Genomic DNA, 20,135 nt, shown 5'->3' with positions numbered 1-20,135 from the left:
AAGACCTATTCTTGTTGAATCTGAAGAGAGTTGTCTGTGCCTTCTGGATGTGGATGTCTGCTTCCTTTTCTCCAGATTAGGGAAGTTCTCACCTATAATTTGTTCAAGTAAACCATCTGCCCTTTTCTCTGTCTCTCTCTCTCTCTCTTACACTGGAACTCTTATGATCCGGATATTATTACATTTCATTGAATCACTTAGTTTTCTAATACTCCCCTCATGGTCTAATATTTTCTTATCACCCTTTTTCTTGGCTTCATCATTTTCCATACTTTCATCTTCTATGTCACTTATTCTCCCCTCTGTTTCCTCCTTCTTTGCTGTTACTGCATCTAGTTTATTTTGCATCTTATTTACAGTATTTCTTAATTGCTGTGACTATTTCTTAGTTCCTTGATCCCTGCAGCAATAGATTCTCTGCTGACTTCTATGCTTTTTTGTAAGCTCAGCTGTTAATCTTACACCTATTATTCTAAATTCTTGAACCGATATATTGTTTATATCTGTTTTGAGCAATTCTCTAGCTCTCATTTCTTCCTGGAGTTTCTTTTGAGGAGAATTCTTCCATTTCCTCAGTGTTCGGTACTTTATGTGTTTTCCTAGTTGTCATGTGTCCTGCACCTGTGAGCACTACTATTTTAAAAAGGGGTCGTATACTATCCAGGACTGGCCCTTCAACAGGTATCTTTGGAGTGTGTTTCATGCTCTCTGTTGTTGTGACTCTGGTTGCTTTATTTCCCTACTCATATTGGTGGGTTGGCCATTCCAGCAGGTGTGCTTAGATTTGTTCATAATGTAAACTTGGAAAAGAATTTAAACACTGGGGGGGGTGATGGAAGATGCCTTATCTCATACAAAGGGAGAAATGACAGGGGCAAAGGAAAAGAGAAGAAGACAAAAAATTGACCAGGCAGAGAATCAGAGAAACTATACAACTTAATCCAGGCAGGGAAGAGAGGGAGAGAAAGAGAGAGAGAGAGAGAGAGAGAGAGAGAGAGAGAGAAAGGAAAATAAGAAGGAGATACAGAAGAGGTGCAGAAAGAATAGATTAGAAATCTCCATGACCTGGCAAGTTGTCCCCATGGGCCCCTGGAGATGTTTGTGTCACACTGTAGCCCGGATTCCTAGATTTCCACATCTTCTTGCCTCACTGCTGTGTTTGAGGGATGTGGTCATTTCAGGTACCCCTACTTCTCTGCCATGTTGACACACCCCCCCTCTTTAATGTAGTGTTAGACTTGATTTGTGGATGGTTTCTTCAGAAATTGTGCTCCCATGCTTATGACAGAATTTTATTTCTTATAGTATCTTTGTCTAGTTTTGGTTTCAGGTAATGCTAGCCTTATAGAATGAGGTGAGAAATATTTCTCCTCTCCATTTTGGGGGGGAGACTTTGTGTAGAATAGATAACATTTCTTCCTAAAATGTTGGATGAATTTACTAGTGTAGCTACTTGGCCCTGGAATTGTTTTCTGTGGAAAGATCTTTATCTAAGACTTTAGTTTCTTTTATACATATAGAGTTAGTTAGTTTATCTGTTCTTTTTTCCTTTATTTTATTTTATTTATTTTATTTCATTTCATTTCATTTCATTTCATTTTACTTCATTTCATTTCATTTCACTTCATTTCAGTAATCTTTACACCGAACATGGGGCTTGAACTCACCATCCAGAGATCAAAAGTCACATGTTCTGATGGTTTCCTGTCTCACATTTAGGTCCTTTATCCATTTTGAGTTTATTTTTGTAAATGGTGTGAGAAAGTGGTCTAGTTTCAACCTTCTGCATGTTGCTGTCCAGTTCTCCCAGCACCATTTGTTAAAGAGGCTGTCTTTTTTCCATTGGATGTTCTTTCCTGCTTTGTCAAAGATGAGTTGGCCATCTCAACAATAGCCAAATTATGGAAAGAGCCTAAATGTCCATCAACTGATGAATGGATAAAGAAATTGTGGTATATATACACAATGGAATACTATCTGGCAATGAGAAAAAATGAAATATGGCCTTTTGTAGCAACGTGGATGGAACTGGAGAGTGTGATGCTAAGTGAAATAAGCCATACAGAGAAAGACAGATACCATATGGTTTCACTTTTATGTGGATCCTGAGAAACTTAACAGGAACCCATGGGGGAGGGGAAGGAAAAAAAAAAGAGGTTAGAGTGGGAGAGAGCCAAAGCATAAGAGACTGTTAAAAACTGAGAACAAACTGAGGGTTGATGGGGGGTGGGAGGGAGGGGAGGGTGGGTGATGGGTATTGAGGAGGGCACCTTTTGGGATGAGCACTGGGTGTTGTATGGAAACCAATTTGTCAATAAATTTCATATATATAAAAAAAAAAAAAGAGTCACATGTTCTACCAACTGAGCCAGCCAGGCACCCTTCACTCTTGATTGAGCTTTGATAATTTCTGTCTTTCACGGAATTTACCCACTGCATCTGAGTTGTCAAATTAATTATATAAAGTTCATAGTATTACTCTGTTATTTTTTTAGTATCTGTGAATTTCCAGTAATGTTAGTTACATTACTAATTTCTGATATATTGTTAATACTTCCCTTGTTTCTCTTCATTTTGGGATCAGTCTTGGTAGAAATTTATCCTTTTTTTCACCTCCTGAAAGCATTTGGTTTCATTGATTATTCTCTATCGTTTTTCTGCTTTCTTTCATGTGATTTTTGTCTTTATTAGTTCCTTTCTTCTGCTTGGTTTGTGTTTAATTTGTTTTAGTTTTCTAGTTTCAAAAGGTGGAACCCAATGTCATAGATTTCAGACCTTTCTTCTTCCTTATCCTCTTCATCCTCTTCTTCTTCTTTTTCCTCTCCTTCTTCCTCCTCTCCTTCTTCCTCCTCTCCTTCTACCTTCTCCTCCCTCCTCCTCCTCCCCCTCCCCCTTCTCTTCTTCTTCTTCTTCTTCTTCTTCTTCTTCTTCTTCTAGATACTGTAGAAATCTATTGACATTATTTTACCAAAATTTTTCTCAATTGTGAAAAATTAAAATCAGTTCTTCAACCTTTAGAAAGAAAAAAGAAGAAAATCTCTTTACTATAATACACCATGAAAATAGGCTATCTGCTTGCCACATTGTGTGTGTGTGTGTGTGTGTGTGTGTGTGTGTGTGTGTGTGGTTTTTTTTAATTACACTATGGCCACAATCCATTTCACACAATTTTTCAGACAGGTAAATAAATACCAAATTATTTCCTTTCGGGCCAGCCACAAAACTTTAAGGAATAGACCCTAGACATGTATGTACTTGACAGAGCAGGCTCCTGGTTGAGCCAGGCAGTTTTAGTATCATTTCCAGGGGTCAGCAATCTATGGCCCATGGACTGAATGTGGCTTGGCTTGTTTGTGTATGGCCCTGAGGTAAGAAAAGTTTTAGATTTTGTAAAGGGTTGTAAACAAAGCAAAAACAAAGTACTAAGGGACAAAAGTATATGGTTTACAAAGGTTAAAATATTTACAGTTTGGCCTTTTACAGAAAAAGCTTGCAAACCCTTCATTTATACCAATGTTGTACAGAATTCAGACAGTGCAATTACAATTCTGAGATAATGTTCCTTTAGTGTGACCCAGAATGTAGCAACATCCTACAAAGATGTTCCTCTGATGTCATGGGTTAGAATTCCTTTTCTCTTTTTTCTTCATCTTCATATCATTAAACTTCATCCTCATCTCTCTCTCCATGAGTGTGGAGATTTTTCAATTTTTCATTTAGTAAGACAGCGATTGCTTTTGCATCTCTGGCATCTATTTGCTCTCCCCAAATGTTTCTCTTTGCTTTTTCATAGGGATAACATTTAACAGTCGGATAGGCTCTGATGCCAGCTTTCTGGCATGTCTGAGCCTAAGCCTGACAGTCTATTTTTCCAGCTTTCACTTTTCCTTTCATCGTCTTAGCCAAGAGCTTAAACTCTGGAGCAAAATTTTGGCAAGGTCCACACCAAGGAGCATAGAATTCAATCACCCGGTGATTTTTCCCTTGTATAACTTTTTCATCGAAAGTCTGAGTCATTAGATTTGTGGATGCTTGAGGTCGAAATCCCGTGCCCCAAATCTCTCTTCTAGCCATTGTAACTGTGATACTGAAAAGCTTTATTTGGTTTTTGGGGGAGGGGAATCTTATCTCAGGGTATCTCTGAACATTTTCTTGGGCACAAAAAGAATGATACTGTTGGCATTCTATACTGCCCACAGTAACTGTTCAGTTAGTGTCTGGGCCATTCTTTTCCATTCTGGCATTAGGACTTGACATGGATGACACCATGGGAGTAGAAGTCAACCATCCAGACTTCATCATGGTTTCTTTGTTTAGCTAGTTCATTGAAAGTGGTGGGTGTCAGGGAGGTCGCTGAAGGTTCCTAAGATCCTCTATGAATTCCAAGATCTGTTGTTCAGCAGAGTGATGTCCTTATCCATGAACCTCGGATTGGTTGAATACAACTGTTGTTGGATCCGCCTGAATGTTATACGTGTTACAGGGTCTCTCGTGAACCGTACCATCTAGTGTACCAAACTAAAGCTGACCACGCAGATGCTTTGATGCTTTTTGTAACTCTGGCAATAAAGCTTGACATGGTGGACACCATGGCACAAACAAATCAACAAGCCACGGTTCCTGTCATCGGCGGGAACATTTTGAGGTCCAAGTGTGGCAACATGAGAATTACCACTTTCTTTGGCAAAGGCTAGTATATCATATAGAATCTTCTTTCCATGATGAATTTCATATTCTTTGGTTCCTTGTCCTTTAAATACTGTTAGACATGGCTGAAATAAAGAGAGGTTACTACAGATGTCTGGTGCAGAGGGACAGTCAGCCTTGCCAACTTGAATACGTTCACTTTTGAGTAGAGTTTTTAGTTCCCTCAACTCAGGATCATTTGGATTTTCATATTTTCCGAAACTAAACGATAAGGGCCATAGATGATGAGACAATCGATCCGTTAGTGTATTTGCCAAAAGTAGCTCAAAATCTGGAAATTCTGCATGATTTCCAAATATATTTCTCGAGCATCCAATGAATTAAGGAACAAAATGCTGCTTTTCTCTCTGTTATTTAATGGGGCGCCAGAGGAAAATAGGCAGTAGTACTTGTGATAATATTCAGACTTTTACAAAGTTTGTCCTGGGTGGCACAGTCCATCCATCCTACATTAACCAGACCATCCAACATGCCCCTGAGCCTGAGTCGTGTCTATGAAGTTAAACAATCTCCTCCTTTGCAACAAAAAGTGATCAGCTGGCCAATACCAGCAGCAAAAGCAGTTTCTATGGAGTGAACACAATTTCCTGTCCATAATTCCATCACTGGGTTTCTAACATGCTGCATGGCGAAACTCACCAAACTTTCCTTTGATCTGTCCCCGTGATATTTCACCGTGGCCGTTCCAGACCTAAAAAGGAAGAGGCTGGGAGATCCGTTGACTCCTTTCATTCGGCAAAGCATTCTATCAACACCACAGTTAACAGCACCAATTTGAAGCAATCCATCTACTTCTTTAGCACAGTCTCTCCATGTGGGAGCTAATTCATGGCAGTGTGAACATCCTGGGGAGTAAAAGTTCACAAACCACAGTTCTCCACAATGAACAGCAGCATCCACTTCTCTTCTATTCAATGTCATGCTTTCAAGATCATCATCATAAACACCAAAATCAAAACGATCATAATCCCAGCTTTCATACGGGCCACCTTCTGGATCATCTGCAAGTTCCTTCTCTCCGTATTTGTCATACTTTTCCCACAGATCGTCATCTTTGAGTACTTCATATGCTCTATTTATTTTTGAAAATCACTCTGTACGTTAGGATTATTCATTTGGTTGGTAGGTAGGTTGGTTGGTTGGTTATTTATTTATTTATTTATTTATTTATTTATTTATTTATTTAGTGTTTATTTACTATTGAGAGAGACAGAGACGGAATGCAAGTGGGTTAGGGGCAGAGAGAGTGGGAGACACAGAATCCAAAGAAGGCCCCTGGCTCCGAGCCATCAGCACAGAGCCCAACGCGGGGCTCTAACCCACGACCTGTGAGATCATGACCCAGGCAAGCGGAAGTTGGACGCTCAACTGACTGAGCCACCCAGGCGCCCTGGGTTATTCGTTTTTTTTTTTTTTTTTTTTTTTCAGGATGTAGCTTCAATGCCAACTTCGTGAAAGCTTGTCTTATCTCTCTACTGTTTGCAGTCCTGGATACGCCAAGTAAACTGTAAAAATCCTGATCTGTGCCCACGAAAATGGTCATATACACTATTAGGAAACAGAATGACCCTTTTCAGGTCCCAGAGGTAGTCATTTTCATTGAAGCAGACTCCCATTCTTTCTCTGATACAAGTTCTGATGAAAGTGAACATTCAGATATACAGCTGGTTCCAACTGAGAGAATATGCAGGTTTGAGAACTTGTGTTCACGTTACTCCAAGAGCGAATCAAGCACCATGAAATTTTCTTCCAAAATGTCAATCTGTGTAGGCTCAGTAATCTCCACTTCCTCAGATCACAAAAGATATCGAAATACTTTCAGGAATCTAACCTTCTTAACATTCTGTTTCTCCTTTCTTCCTTGAATCCTCAATGTCTAAATCTTCTCCTTACCTGCAAATGGTCTCTGGCTCATTTCCAACTCCTTGTCATGCAACCAAAACATACGTTTGTAAAGTATAGCGGTGGAGAGTAACAAATACTCAGACTAAAATAAGCAACCAGAGGAAAATCGAGAACACATTGTCCAATACCACCATGGGACAAGTGGTTCTCCTAGGGGTCCTTCTCAGCGTGGGTGTGGTGGACTTGATCTGCACCAAGCTTCAGGGCCAGGTGGAAACTGCCGGTAAACGCAATAGGAAGGATTTCTGGCTGCCATCAGCCCAGAATAGGATGTGGGAAGAGGGGAAGGATGGGGACATCCCATGAAAGAGACTGCTGGCATATGAAGTCTCCGGCAAGACTAGGGTGAAAAGAGCCTGAGTAACTGAGGCTTAAGTGAGAGAAAGGGTCGCAAGAAGCTGGGAAGTGAAGTCGGAAGAAGGGTGATGATGTAGGTAGTGAGAAAAAGATGGGGAGCTAGAACACAAAACCCATGGCAGGGGCGGAGAGGAAGGGAGGGGAGACAGGTGCAGAGGCATTGGGCTCTCCCTTCCAGAAGGACCATGCCTCTGCCACCGCCGCCGCCTCCCGCTCCAGCAGAACCCGGGGCCCGACCCATGCCCACCTCAGTCTAGGGGGGTCTCCTCCTACAGCTACTCCCCCACCTTCAATTCCCGGCATTGGCGGACCCCGCCCCCACCCACCCAAGTGCCTGCTGTGCGCTGTGAACAAAGCACCTGCTCTCCAGCCACTGCCAGGGTGGGGCGGGGCAGGGCAGGGTGCCTTGGGAAGCTGGGGGAGGAGCCACAAAGGCAGCAAGGAGCACCGCACTTCCCTCTTCTTTTTTAATGTATACATTCAGTGCTATCAGTCTTCATGTGAGTGCTACTAAAGCAGGACTCTACAAATTCTACTATGTTTTCATTTTCATTCAGTTCAGAATCCTTTCTAATTTTTTTTTTCTTTTTTCATTACTTCTTTGACCCAGGGGATATTTCGATGTGTTCTGTAGTTCACAAATAGTTGAGTATTTTCCAGAGATATTTTTGTGCTTGATTTCTGATTTGATTGCTTTGTGGTCAGGGAACACACTATTATGACTTCAGGCCTCTTGACTTCTTCCTTTTATTAAGATTTATTTTTGACCCAGAACATAGTCTTTTTTGGTAAGTGTTCCATAGATCCTTGAGAAGAATAGTGGCGGCCAAGTCTACTATGCCCTTGCTGATGTTGAGCGTGTTGAAATATCAGACTATAATTGTGAATTTGCCTCTTTCTCTTTTCAGTTCTATCAATTTTTGCTTCATGTACTTTGAAGCTATTAACAGATACATGAACATTTAAGATTGCTCTTAATTGACCCTTTTATGATTATATAATGACCTGTTGTTTATTGCTGGTAATATATATATATATTTTTTTTGCTTGAAACTGTTTTGTCTGCTATTCATATAGCCACTCTAGCTCAGCCTTGTTTGGTCAAGTGTTAGTGTGGTATATCATATTCCTGTCTTTCGAACAAATTTCTGTCTTGACATTTAAAGTGCATTTTGTATAGGTGGCATCTAGTTGAGTCTTCCTTTTTTATCCATTCTGACAGTCTGCGTTTTAGTTGAGGCTTTTAGACCGTTTTCATTTACTGTGATGTTTTTTTTCAATATATGAAATTTATTGTCAAATTGGTTTCCATACAACACCCAGTGCTCATCCCAAAAGGTGCCCTCCTCAATACCCATCACCCACCCTCCCCTCCCTCCCACCCCCCCATTAACCCTCAGTTTGTTCTCAGGTTTTAAGAGTCTCTTATGCTTGGGCTCTCTCCCACTCTAACCTCTTTTTTTCTTTTTTCCTTCCCCTCCCCCATGGGTTTCTGTTAAGTTTCTCAGGATCCACATAAGACTGAAAACATATGGTATCTGTCTTTCTCTGTATGGCTTATTTCACTTAGCATCACACTCTCCAGTTCCATCCACGTTGCTACAAATGGCCATTTACTGTGATTTTTGAGATAGTTGATTTGAATATGTCATCATGCTGTTTGATTTGCATTTGTCCTATCTGCTCCTTGTTCCCGTTCTCTTCTTTTTCCGCTTTCTTTTAATCGAGTAATTTTTATGATTCAGTTTTATCCATTTATTTATTTATTCATGTATTCATTTATTCATGTATTCATTTATTCACTTATCTATTTAGGCTTCCTAGCTAGAACTTTTCAGTTTTGCTGCTTTAGTGGTTGGTTTAGGGTTTATAGTCTATGGCTTCAGCATCACAGTCTCCCTTCCAGTAATGTTATACCACATCGTATAGAGTTCAGGCAAATCACAAGAGTTGACTTCCATTTCTTCTTTCCTAGACATATCCTTCCTGGGTCAGTGGGATTATAGTTTTCATGAGGTTTAGGAAGATTTGGGCCATTTTTTTTTTCCTGTCCCTTTCCCCTGCCTCTTTGGGCAATTGTATATTTCCCAGTTGAAGTTTTCTCCCAGGTTTCCAATGTTAAACTTCAGTCCTTTGTTTTGTGATGTCTAATATGTGTTTATTCCTACCCATCGTATTGTTCATGGCTAACATAATTTACGTCTCTGTAAGTACTATTTGGTTTTTAAAACAATAGCTCCCATGCCTCTAGTTATCTTTTCATGCTTTGTTTGGAGATATAGTTAAGTTACTTACAAACAGTTGGATCCTTTAGTCTTGCTCTTACAAATTATTGGATGAATCCAGAGTGGTGATCAGCCTAAGGCAAATTATGAGTTTTTCTATCTTAGCTAATGTGAATAGATACTGTCCCTCGTGCTGTGGGAGCACCAGGCAGTGTTTCCTCTACTCTTTTCAGATTTTTTTTCCCTTGATGACTTCCTTCCATGTATGCACTGGTTGTTACTCTGCTGAATAGCCAAAGGGGACCCTGTGCAGATGCCCAGGGTTCTTTCTGTGTCCTGCTTTCTCCTCTCCTGGATGCTGACCTGTCGTTTCTATCTGCCTTGACTTCACCAGACTCTCAGTTTTGCCACCACGACTCAAGGAGTCTGGTGAAATCTACCTAAATAATTTATTTATCTTGTTTCATAGCCTGGAAACTCTCTCAAGGCAGTGAGCTTGGGCATACGTGTTAGGCTAACGTGTTTTGTTTTCAGGGATCATTGTCCTCAATTGTCTGAAGTTCTGCGTCTTGAATATCATGTTAAAATTGTATTTTGTCTGTTTTGTTTTTGCTTGCTTCAGGTAGGAAGATCAATCAGTATGTGTTACCCCATCTTGGCCAGAAGCAGATTACTGGAACTTCGGCACATGCTCTAGACTGTCGAGAGTGCTTGTCTTCCTCCTTTGCTTAATTGTCTCCTGCTCATCCTTCATTCCTCAGTATATTTATCTCTTCCTCAGGGACATCTATCTTCCTTGGGCCCAATCTAGATCAAGTTATGATCACAGAACTCTGTCTTCTAATAGGAACTATCTGAATTTAGAATTACCATTTGAGTTGTCTTTCTCCTTCACTAGACTTTAAGCTAATCGAGAGCCAGGGGTCTTCTCTATTGCATCTGTAGAGCTGAGTATAACATCTTCCATTGAAGGTATATATTTACTCAATGTGTGAATGAGTGAATTGAAGATGCACAGGCCTGTATATGCAAAAAGTACTCATCTATTTCATTTCTGTTTCTTCTCCGATGCAGATTCTGCTGGCTTCTTGAAAATCCAAGATATACGTGTTTCCTATGAGAAATTAAGGAAACTTAACAAAAATCACTGTAAACTTCTTATGGGAAAAATGACAAAAATGGACAAAATGGTTAGTGCACTACAAAACGAGCTACAGGAAGCCAAAGACATGATATCACGGTTAGAACATCAAAAAGTGGAATGGGAACGTGAATTCTGCAGTTTGAGGTACAGCATCTTGGCTTTAAGGAAATATTTCAACTGTTTCCTTTTATACTACAGATGTGTAGGGGCAGTTTTGTAATTGCTGACTTACCTTATGGGATTTTCCTGGAAAGAATACTTGTTTAGTGTTGTGAGGTGTGCGGTTCTTGGAAATAACACAGCAAGTTCTTAACAGTGAATACTTCTAATACTTTAATGTATATTCCAAATCACAATTTTAATGGCCATATGAAAGTCCACCATAGTCCAAGAAACATCATTATTTAAGAGATTGAATTCTGCTTGTTTTTCATCTCTCTGTATTTTAATTAATGCTGTCAGGAATGTCTTTTATATAAATCTGTTTCTACATGTCTGGTTACTTGCTTGGAGTCAATTCTTCAATATAATGTAATCTGGTTAAAGTATAAAAAATTTTAAAAAGGTCTTTGATCCATATTTTTAAATTGTTCTCATGAAAGTTTATATTACTTTCTGTACCTACCAACAGAATATAAAATGGTCATTTTTCTCAAGACAGTAAAATCCGCCAAAATTGATTCCGTTTGCTTCTTAACATGCAGGGGTTAAAAGGTAAAGTGGGGGTACCTGGGTGGCTCAGCTGGTTAAGCATCTAGCTTCAGCTCAGGTGATGATCTCGTGAGTTTGAGCCTTGCTTTGGGTGGGCTCGAGCCCTGCTTTGGGTGAGCACGAGCCCCGCTTTGGATGAGCTCCTCTTCTCTCACTCTGTCTCTCCCTCTCTGTCTGCCCCTCGTGGGATTCTGTCTCTCTTTCCCTCTCTCCACCCTCACTCACTTGCGTCATCTCTCTCTCAATAAAAAATTTAAACAAAGTAAAATGGGGGCGCCTGGGTGGCTCAGTCAGTCAAGCGTCCGACTTTGGCTCAGGTCATGATCTCAGGGTTCGTGAGTTCGAGCCCCACATCGAGCTGTGTGTTGTCAGTGCAGAGCCCACTTCGGATTTTCTGCCTCACTCTCTCTCTCTCTCTCTCTCTCTCTGCCCCCCCCCTTTGTTTGCATGGGCTCTCCCTTTCTCTCTCAAAAATGAATAAACATTAAAAAAAGTAATACGGAAAGTGGTTACTGAGAAGTTTTTTCAGCATCTCTGTCATAGGTAGATAAAATTAATTCAAAAGTGTATGCTGAAAGGTCATATTACTCTTTATTGTTTACTTAATTAATACGTATCCTGTGTTGTTCTAGAAGGGATGTTTAAGTGATTCATAAAGTAGGTAATCATCAACAAGGTAAGTTGCAAGTGTTGTGGAAGAAGAAACAAAAAGCATAGGCAACAGATATTAGACTCGTCAGCGTAGTCTTGGATGACAGTAATCTGCACGTGTATGTTGTGTAAACAACATCCACAGATGCTCTCTTTCTCTGCACATCATTTTGGAGGTACCTGTAAGGTTTCGTCAAGTGGAAATTTTATTTCCAGTGAATTGATAAACTTGCTTATAAACAGCAACTTCTCTTTTTAATGAGAAACTGAATTATCTGTCCTATGGAGGAATAATTATACCTGTGGGAAAGGGGGTAATTTTCAACTCTAACTTTCCTGGATAATTTCAAACTTCCTTTCCTACAACACCTACCAGAGTTATTACTGACTAAAACTAACGAAGTTTCATAATGCTTTCTCCTGGCTTCTTTTCAACTGTATGTATGGTTTGGAAGACATTGAAGTGACAAATTAAAAACATGAGCCCTACAAGGAAAACAATTGGAGACCATAGAAATTTTTCTTTTGGATAATAAGCCAACTTATGTGGAACCAGATCATAAAATGAACTTTTTATGTCTAACAAAACAAATTTTAAAAGAAGCACATGTAATTGCAGATGTACCTTAAAACAAGAAGAAGAAGAAGAAGAAAGAAGAAATGCTGATATGTTATATGAAAATATTAGGGAAAAGTTAAGAAGAAAAGAAGACGAATATAAGAAAGAAGTTGAAACAAAACAACAAGTTGAACTCGCTCTTAGAATGCTTAACACGGAATTGAAGGCCACAAAAAATCAGGTAAATCAGTCTTTGATAAAAACTGTATTTCCATCTATATTACATAGTGTAATAGTATACATATATATTTTATAGTATCCCTTTGACTCAATATATATTCTTTAGGTTTAAAATAAATTAAAACATGGGATTATGTTCTTTTGAACATTTTTTTTAAAGTTCTCCTCTTCAGCTTTTGACCTTCTTTTTTTTAACGGTATGAGACCAGAATCATAATGAAATGTGTCTCCAGGTTGTAGAAGAGCGCAGTGACACTCAGTGGCAACTTTCTCCAGAACAGAAGGCCAGAGTCTTACAAGATGGAAGTCTAAACAATCTCTTTTGCAAGCAAAAGGAGCTAGAAATGGCTCATAAGAAAACTAATTCTAAGGTATCTTCTTTAGTTATTTTTTTTTTTTTTTTTTTTTTCAATGTGTATTTATTTTTGGGACAGAGAGAGACAGAGCATGAACAGGGGAGGGGCAGAGAGAGAGGGAGACACAGTATCAGAAACAGGCTCCAGGCTCTGAGCCATCAGCCCAGAGCCTGACGCGGGGCTCGAACTCACAGACCGCGAGATCGTGACCTGGCTGAAGTCGGACGCTTAACCGACTGCGCCACCCAGGCGCCCCTCTTCTTTAGTTATTTTGAAGTTCATGTGTGTATGTATTTGTATGCATTCTATTTTTTAGTTATTGTTACTTTTTTCTCCGTGTGTATGTGTGTGTGTGTGTGTGTATATACATATGTGTGTGTGTATCTATATGTATATATATATATATATATATATATGTACATATGAAACTGAACTCTGATCATCATGGAAACTATAGAGGATTTTAAAAGCACATATATTTAGTGGAGGGTCATGGGGGACGGTGGCATTTTTGCTTCACTGGATAAAATAATATTCTTGATTAAATGCATTGTCTGCAACAACTAGTGACATTCATAATGTCCTCGTCCAAAGAGAGGCTTTTATTACTTTCTGTAGGAATTGATGAGCTTTCCCTAATCTCAAAACTATTGCTACTAGCAACATGTGTTTTAGTTTTGAACAGTTACTTCACTGCCTTGATATATTAATAGTTTAGGTGAACACTTCCGCTAATGGACAGGAGGACAAGTGTAGCCAGTTCACTGATCATATTTTCGGTATCAAGTCTCCTACTTTTGAGAAAAGTAACACTTTTGCTTCAAGTAGCATCCTATTTCATTACAAGGAACTTTTGATAACAATGGTATGCTGTGGTATATACTTAATGATAATTTATTGATAGGTATTTTATTCCTAATAAAATAGCTGAGTGTATTTCCCCTCCTTTATATTTATTACTGTTTTCAACATGAAGAGGAAATGCAAGTTATTGCAGCAGTAAATCATCTCATGGTTTTCTAAGAGATGTATGAATTTCACCTTATTTCCTATGAGTATTTTGAAATACAAGACTTCTTTCGTACTTGTGTATTTACACTAGAGAAGTGGCAGTGGTTGGTGCAAGAGCACTAGTTGTGGACTGAGAAGACCTGGGGAGAGTCCTGCAGCTCACCGTTTTAATCTCTCCATTCTAGAATTGTGATAACCAAATGAGTTCATTGATGTATGTAGAAGTGTTTCTATTATAGTACAGTGCCTAGATTTTTCAGTTATCAATAGATATAATTCTTATAACTGACTATAGAAATGGTAGCAAAGTAGATATCTATGAAATATTCTCAGGAAAGAAGAATTTTAGGAAATTTAATCTGTCCGAGTATATGCAGAGCTAAGGATTTTACTGTGGGGTCGCTGTGTTCGATATCTACTGTAAACTCAATTTTTAAGTATAGTCAGATTTATTAATCTTTTATTTTAGGCCTTCTGGTTTGTTGTAAATCAGCGAAAGGCTTTTCCAATTCTGAGATTCTGAACACTTTTCTCACAAGTTCTTTTTGACTTTCATGCCTTCATTATCTTCAGTTAAAGTTCTGAACTTTTGGGAACTTATGCTTGTCTAAAATTTGAGATTTGGAGCCAACTTTATTTTTTTTCCAGTTGGATATTCACTTTCTGTAACCTACCTTCCTTCCTTCCTTCCTTCCTTCCTTCCTTCTTTTCTTTGTCTTTCTTTCTTTCTTTCTTTCTTTCTTTCTTTCTTTCTTTCTTTTCATGTTTCTTTATTCATTAGAGAGAGAGAGAGAGAGAAAGAGAATGCAAGAAGGGGAGGGGCAGGGAGAGGGAGAGCGAGAATCCTGAGCAGGCTCCTGACTGTCAGCACAGAGCCTGATGCGAGGCTTGAACCCACAGAATGTGAGATCATTCCCTGAGCCAAAATCAAGAGTCAGACACTCAACCAACTGAACCACACTGGCACCCCCTGCAACCTTTTCATTGTTTAAACACAGATTATACTTTCATTTCAAAGAAAACCATGATACTGCCATTTTATTCAGTGCTATCTGAAAATGTGCTTGGTTTTACTTAGCTTTCTGATAATCATGAGAAAACACAAGAAAAACCACATGTTGCAGGACGAAATTGTCGTGCTGAGACTGGAAAGAGACACCATAAAAATCAGAACTAGGCAGGGAGATAACACCTTTTGTGTCTTTAACTGAATTCAGTGAACAGGAATGTGTATGTGTTACAAAACGACGGTGAATTGATGTATGTGTTGATATTTCTCAAAGTACATATGTGAGAGTTGTCTATTATTAACATAATTTAATAATAAGATGATTTAGAAAATCAGTAACAGAAATGTCTTATTAGGTAGTTGCGAGACAACTGCAACAAGAACTGGCTGATACTCTGAAGAAAAAGTCTATGTCAGAGGCTTCCCCAGAGGTTACGTCATATCTTCGTCTGGAAGATGAAACACGGGATCTCAAGAAGAAATTAGGTCAAATCAGAAGTCAGGTATGTAGCAAATGTAACCTGTCAACAGCTAACTTATAGCTGGTTAAATAATATAAAGTGTTTTAGGATACCAATTTCCATGGACCGCTTTCTTTGGTATTTTCATTATAATTAATTTATTATGATTTTAGTATCTTTACAATGCATTTATTTCGTAAACTTCTGCCTCTCCTTCTCCTATTTGTGTTATACATTGTTTTCTTATAATATTTACTCTTAGGAAAGTTGAGGCTTTTGTATCCTTCCTCACAGAAATTGAGAGACTTTTTTTGTTCTTTCTTTAATTTAAATTTTTTTTTACATTTTATTTATTTATTTTGAGAGAAAAAGAGTGAGAGAGAGTGTGTGCATGCGTGTTAACAGGGGAGGGGTAGAGAGAGGAGAGAGAGAGAATCCCAAGCAGGCTCCATGCTGTCAGTGTAGAGCCAGTGTGAGGCTCAGTCTCATGAACCATGAGATCATGACCTGAGCTGAAAGCAAGAATTGGACGCTTAACTGACGTAGCCACCCAGGTGCCCCAAGAGACTTTTGTCCCCTACTAAACAGTGTTTTTTAATGATATCTCTATTACCATGATGAGGCAAGCTGGGTCAAATCAGAAGATAATGTTTAATGGGATGTTTCAGATAATTGTCTTAGTTCTCATCTTCACTTTTGAGAAGAATGCATATTGATTTCAGGATGACTTGTACAGAAAGATCGCTTAACAAACCACTTGAATTTCGGCATTTCCTCCATTTTCTTTGCCTTTTAGACATATTGTCAAAGCACGGAAATATTCAGATCATGTATAGTATGGGCGCCCAAAAGCGAGAGTTAAGAACATTCTCTGTGTCCTGCCATTGGGTTTTTTTAAAGCTATTTTGAGGTACAAAACACATACCATAAAAGTCACCCATTTGCCACGCACAGTTCACTGTCTCTGTGTACACTCGTGCAACCATCACTGCCATCAAGTAGAATGTTTTCGTCACCCTGAAAGGAAACCCTTACCCGTTGCCCCCAGCCTCAGGCAACCACCAGTCTACTACTTGGTCTCTCAATGGAGTTGCCTCTTGTGAATATTTCATATAAGTGGAGTCACACAACGTGTGGTACTTTGGGACTAGCTACCTTTACTTAATGTTTTCTGGGTTCATCTGTGTTGGTTACAGCTTATATCAGTGCTTCATTTCTTTTTATTGTCAACAGTACTCCATTGTGGGTTAAGACCCTTGTTCATTCATCAGTTGATGGACCTTTGGGTTGTGTCCACTTCTTGCCTATTAATACTGCTGCTTATGAACATTTATGTAGTTCTTGTGTGGACACCCGTTTGTAATGTCTCTGCCATCAGATTTTATCCTCTGAGTTAATTGGGTTGATTTCACCATCTCTCAGCCGTTACGCATGCTGTCCTTACTGTCTTTTTAGTTTCTGTTCCTCTTGAGTAAACCTATGTTATTCAGACTTGGCTCACAGTCTCCTTTCCAATGAACTTTCTCTGACTGTTCTAACTCCCATTAGCTTTAACTCTCTTGACACTTGTCATCTAGCCTGTGCAGAACAATTCACTCCTTTGTTTGACATTGTTTTAATTTTTTTCATGACAGGTAATTTCGTCTTCCTAAGTATACATTTAAGGGATAGTAATCTTTGATATGTGTGGTACTTATCCTTGTATAAATTGAAAATACTTTAACTTAACAGTTTTTCTGATAAAATTAAGTACTTTATACCGTATCAATAAATTCTTCTTGGAAACATTGGTATAGCAAAGCTTTTATTCTAAATGTATGCTAAGAAATGAAATACTAAATTGAGGGGTGCCTGGCTGGGTCCAATCCGATCAGAGTCTGCCTTTGGCTCAGGTCATGATCTCCATGTTCTTGAGATGGAGCCCTGCATCGGGCTTTCTGCTGTCAGCAGAGCCTAATTGGATCTGTTGTGTCCCTCACGTTTTGCGCCACTCAGACTCGTGCTCTGTATCAAAAAATAAACGTTAAAAAAATGTGTGTATATCTCTACACACACACACACACACACACGCTTATATAAGTAAAACTATTAATGAAAGCACTTAATCAAATAGAGGAGAAATGTTCAATCAAATGTTTAGGTTTTTTTTCCCTCTCACTATGAAAAAGCATGCTAAATTTGTCTTTCTTTCTTACACAGCCAGAACTGTGATTTACAGATTTGTATTACTTTACCAAGGCAAATATCTGGGGACAGCTTTTCTGATATGCTTTTACCACAAACCCTTAATCTCTTCATCAGAGTACATGCTAAAGCAGCCTAACGTAAAGAGTATGGACATGAAATGATTGAGGAACTTTAGTTTCGCAAGACTCATTTATTTCCATGTCAGTGGCTTTCCCTTGCCTCTGATGGTCCTGTAAAGGATCTACTACTCAGTCAAGGAGGTGCTATTTGTACCGTAGTCTGTGAGCATTGTGCACTCAGTGGTATAGAGAGGAAGTAAGTTAAAAGGATTATAAGTGGAAAAAAGTACTGTAGGCTAGTGGCATTGGCAAAGTTTTTTGAAGTACTGAGGAAATATTCTGGGCCTCATGCTCCCCATATGCTACCACTTGCGGTGGAATGAAGAATAACTTCAGTATAATTTGTATGGGGGAAAACTTGTATTGGCAGGCCACCTGCCTAAACTATCACATTGCATTCGAACACAAACTACAGCAACAGTAATCATGCTACATGCAGACACTTAGAGCTATGTGCCACGTACCCTTCTAAGTTGTTCATCTATTATTTCCTAATGTAATCTTCCCAACATCCCAGTGGGGTAGATACTATTATCATTTATTTTGAGATCACTTTTTTAAAGTCCTTTATTTTGAGAGAGAGAGACAGAGAGATTTTGGGGAAGGGCATGTAGGGAGAGAGAGAAAAAGGGAGAGAGAGAGAGAGGGAGAGAGAGAGAGAATCCCAAGCAGGCTCCTCACTGTCCATGCAGAGCTCGATGTGGGGCTCAATTACATGATCCTGTGATCATGTCCTGAGCTGAAATCAAGAGCCAGACACTGAACCGACTGAGCCACTCAGATGTCCCAGTAGGTGCTATTATTACCTTCATTTTACAGATGCAGAGATTGAGACATGGAAGTTTTAGGTAGTGTGCTCAAGGTCATACAGCTCATAATGAGCAGAACTGGGAAATCAGACCCAGGCATTCTGGCCCCTACTAGGATATTGCTTCTCAAATTCTTCCATGAAATATCTTGTCGCTGAAAACAGTGTGTTCAGTTTCATAATCACGAGAATAGGAACGTAATTCACCTATGTGAATATGTAAAATCATAGTTGATGTGGTGCTTGGAATATGAAAATAGAAATGTTTACCATAAGGTAAATTCCTATATATCCTCCATTTGACCAATAGATACATTTGTACATTTATGTGATCATATATAATTTAAAAACATTAACGATGTTATGTTTTTGTAGGAGAGTAAGGTTGGTAAACTATTCTGTAAGAGTATTGAAACATTTCATCTTTGTAGGCCATAGTCTCTGTTGTAGAAGCTGAACTCTTTTGTTATGATCTCAAAGTAGCCATCAATCAGCATGTAGAGGAGAGGGTGGCTGGCTCCAAAAATATTTTACAGCGGCGCTTGGGCGGGTTAGTTGGCTGAGGTCCTGACTCTTAATTTCCACTCAGGTCATGATCCCAAATCCCACATCATGAGACCGGTCATGAGACCGAGCCCCACATCAGGCTTCGCCCTGAGCTAGCAGTCTGCTTACAATTTTCTCTGTCTCTCCCTCTGTCTCTCTTCCACACTTCTGCATGCTCTCTCTCTCTCTCTCTCTCTCTCTCTCTCTCCCTGTCTCTCTCAAGTCAAAAAAAATTTAGTTAAAGAAACAGATGATGGTTTTCTACTAGATTTTCAGTGGTTAAAGTAATTTTTTCTCTATTTTAGTTGCCAGAAGAACAGGAACGACATGGAGAGGCCATAAGATATGCTGAGGAGATGAAAGATCATGTGCAAAAGTATAATTTAAACCTCACAGAAAATAACTTGTTTATTTATAAAGCAGATAAACAGTGTAGTATGGGAAATGTATTAGTTATGCCAGTATATCATTGTTAAGCTGGATACAAATTCCAGCTTTGAGCTACTTTTAAATGCAGAATTGTGGCATATTATCTCTGAATTTTGCACCTTATCCACAAAACACGATGAGAAAAATGGCACAATTCCCAAATCTTCCTCTTGACAAAATTTTAAGGATTTCTGTAATACCCTCATTTGTTCAGAAAGTATGTGATGTTGTTTTAAATTTATGGGTGAGAATAATTATCTTAAGATCTGCATTTTAGGCTACAGGTTAAAAATGCCACACAAGAAGCAACCATCAAACATCAAGCGGCCCAGATTCAAGATCCTGAGAACAACGTGATAAAGACAAGTTTGGTAAGTCGACCTCTTAATGTCTGTCCTCCTGAAAAGGAATCCGTATTTCACTAGTACTAGTACATAAGAATGTTTTGGATCCCATGGAAAATCTCACTGCTGCAAAGGTTTGGTTGATATTGTTCCTACTTGCTACTAGTGATGTAATTCTTCTATATAGATGAAGTTGATTGAATTCATAAAGTAATGATGTTTATACTGAGATTTTCATAAAAAAACGTGAGAATCTAAAAAAAGCAACATTTTATATATACCACATTGAGCATTTTAGTCCACCTTTGGCTACTGTTAATAATGCTGTTGTGAATGTTGGCATACAGATGTGTGAGAGTCCCTGCT

At 38.9% G+C, this 20,135-nt stretch overlaps 1 protein-coding gene, 1 long non-coding RNA gene and 1 pseudogene across 4 annotated transcripts in view; 1 reads left to right on the top strand and 2 right to left on the bottom strand.

Moving 5' to 3' along the window:
- Positions 1–20,135, top strand: part of LOC124507605 (ankyrin repeat domain-containing protein 26-like) — a 705,441-nt gene that overhangs the window by 494,166 nt on the left and 191,140 nt on the right. Inside the window, 4 exon segments of the mRNA XM_047073901.1 lie at positions 10,269–10,482; positions 12,320–12,500; positions 12,733–12,870; positions 15,232–15,378. Coding sequence (XP_046929857.1) covers positions 10,269–10,482; positions 12,320–12,500; positions 12,733–12,870; positions 15,232–15,378 — 680 coding nt within the window.
- LOC124507614 (uncharacterized) overlaps positions 1–20,135 on the bottom strand; it is a 150,607-nt gene that overhangs the window by 91,618 nt on the left and 38,854 nt on the right. For 2 of the 3 annotated variants that reach the window (XR_006961040.1, XR_006961039.1), the window contains exon 4: positions 17,218–17,340. The exons of the other annotated variant lie outside the window; for it this stretch is intronic. This is a non-coding gene — a long non-coding RNA (uncharacterized LOC124507614). Of the gene's footprint in view, positions 1–17,217; positions 17,341–20,135 lie in introns of those variants that run through there. 3 annotated transcript variants of the gene reach the window in all.
- Positions 3,541–6,323, bottom strand: LOC124507607 (dnaJ homolog subfamily C member 10-like; annotated as a pseudogene).

The sequence above is a fragment of the Lynx rufus genome, unplaced genomic scaffold (genome assembly GCF_022079265.1).
Source record: "Lynx rufus isolate CCGP_SWC_20201006 ecotype Redwood Valley unplaced genomic scaffold, mLynRuf1.p SCAF_12, whole genome shotgun sequence".
In the NCBI taxonomy this organism is placed as follows: domain Eukaryota; kingdom Metazoa; phylum Chordata; class Mammalia; order Carnivora; family Felidae; genus Lynx; species Lynx rufus.
The sequence above is the reverse complement of the archived record's forward strand: the minus strand, read 5'-3'. Positions and strand labels throughout refer to the sequence as shown.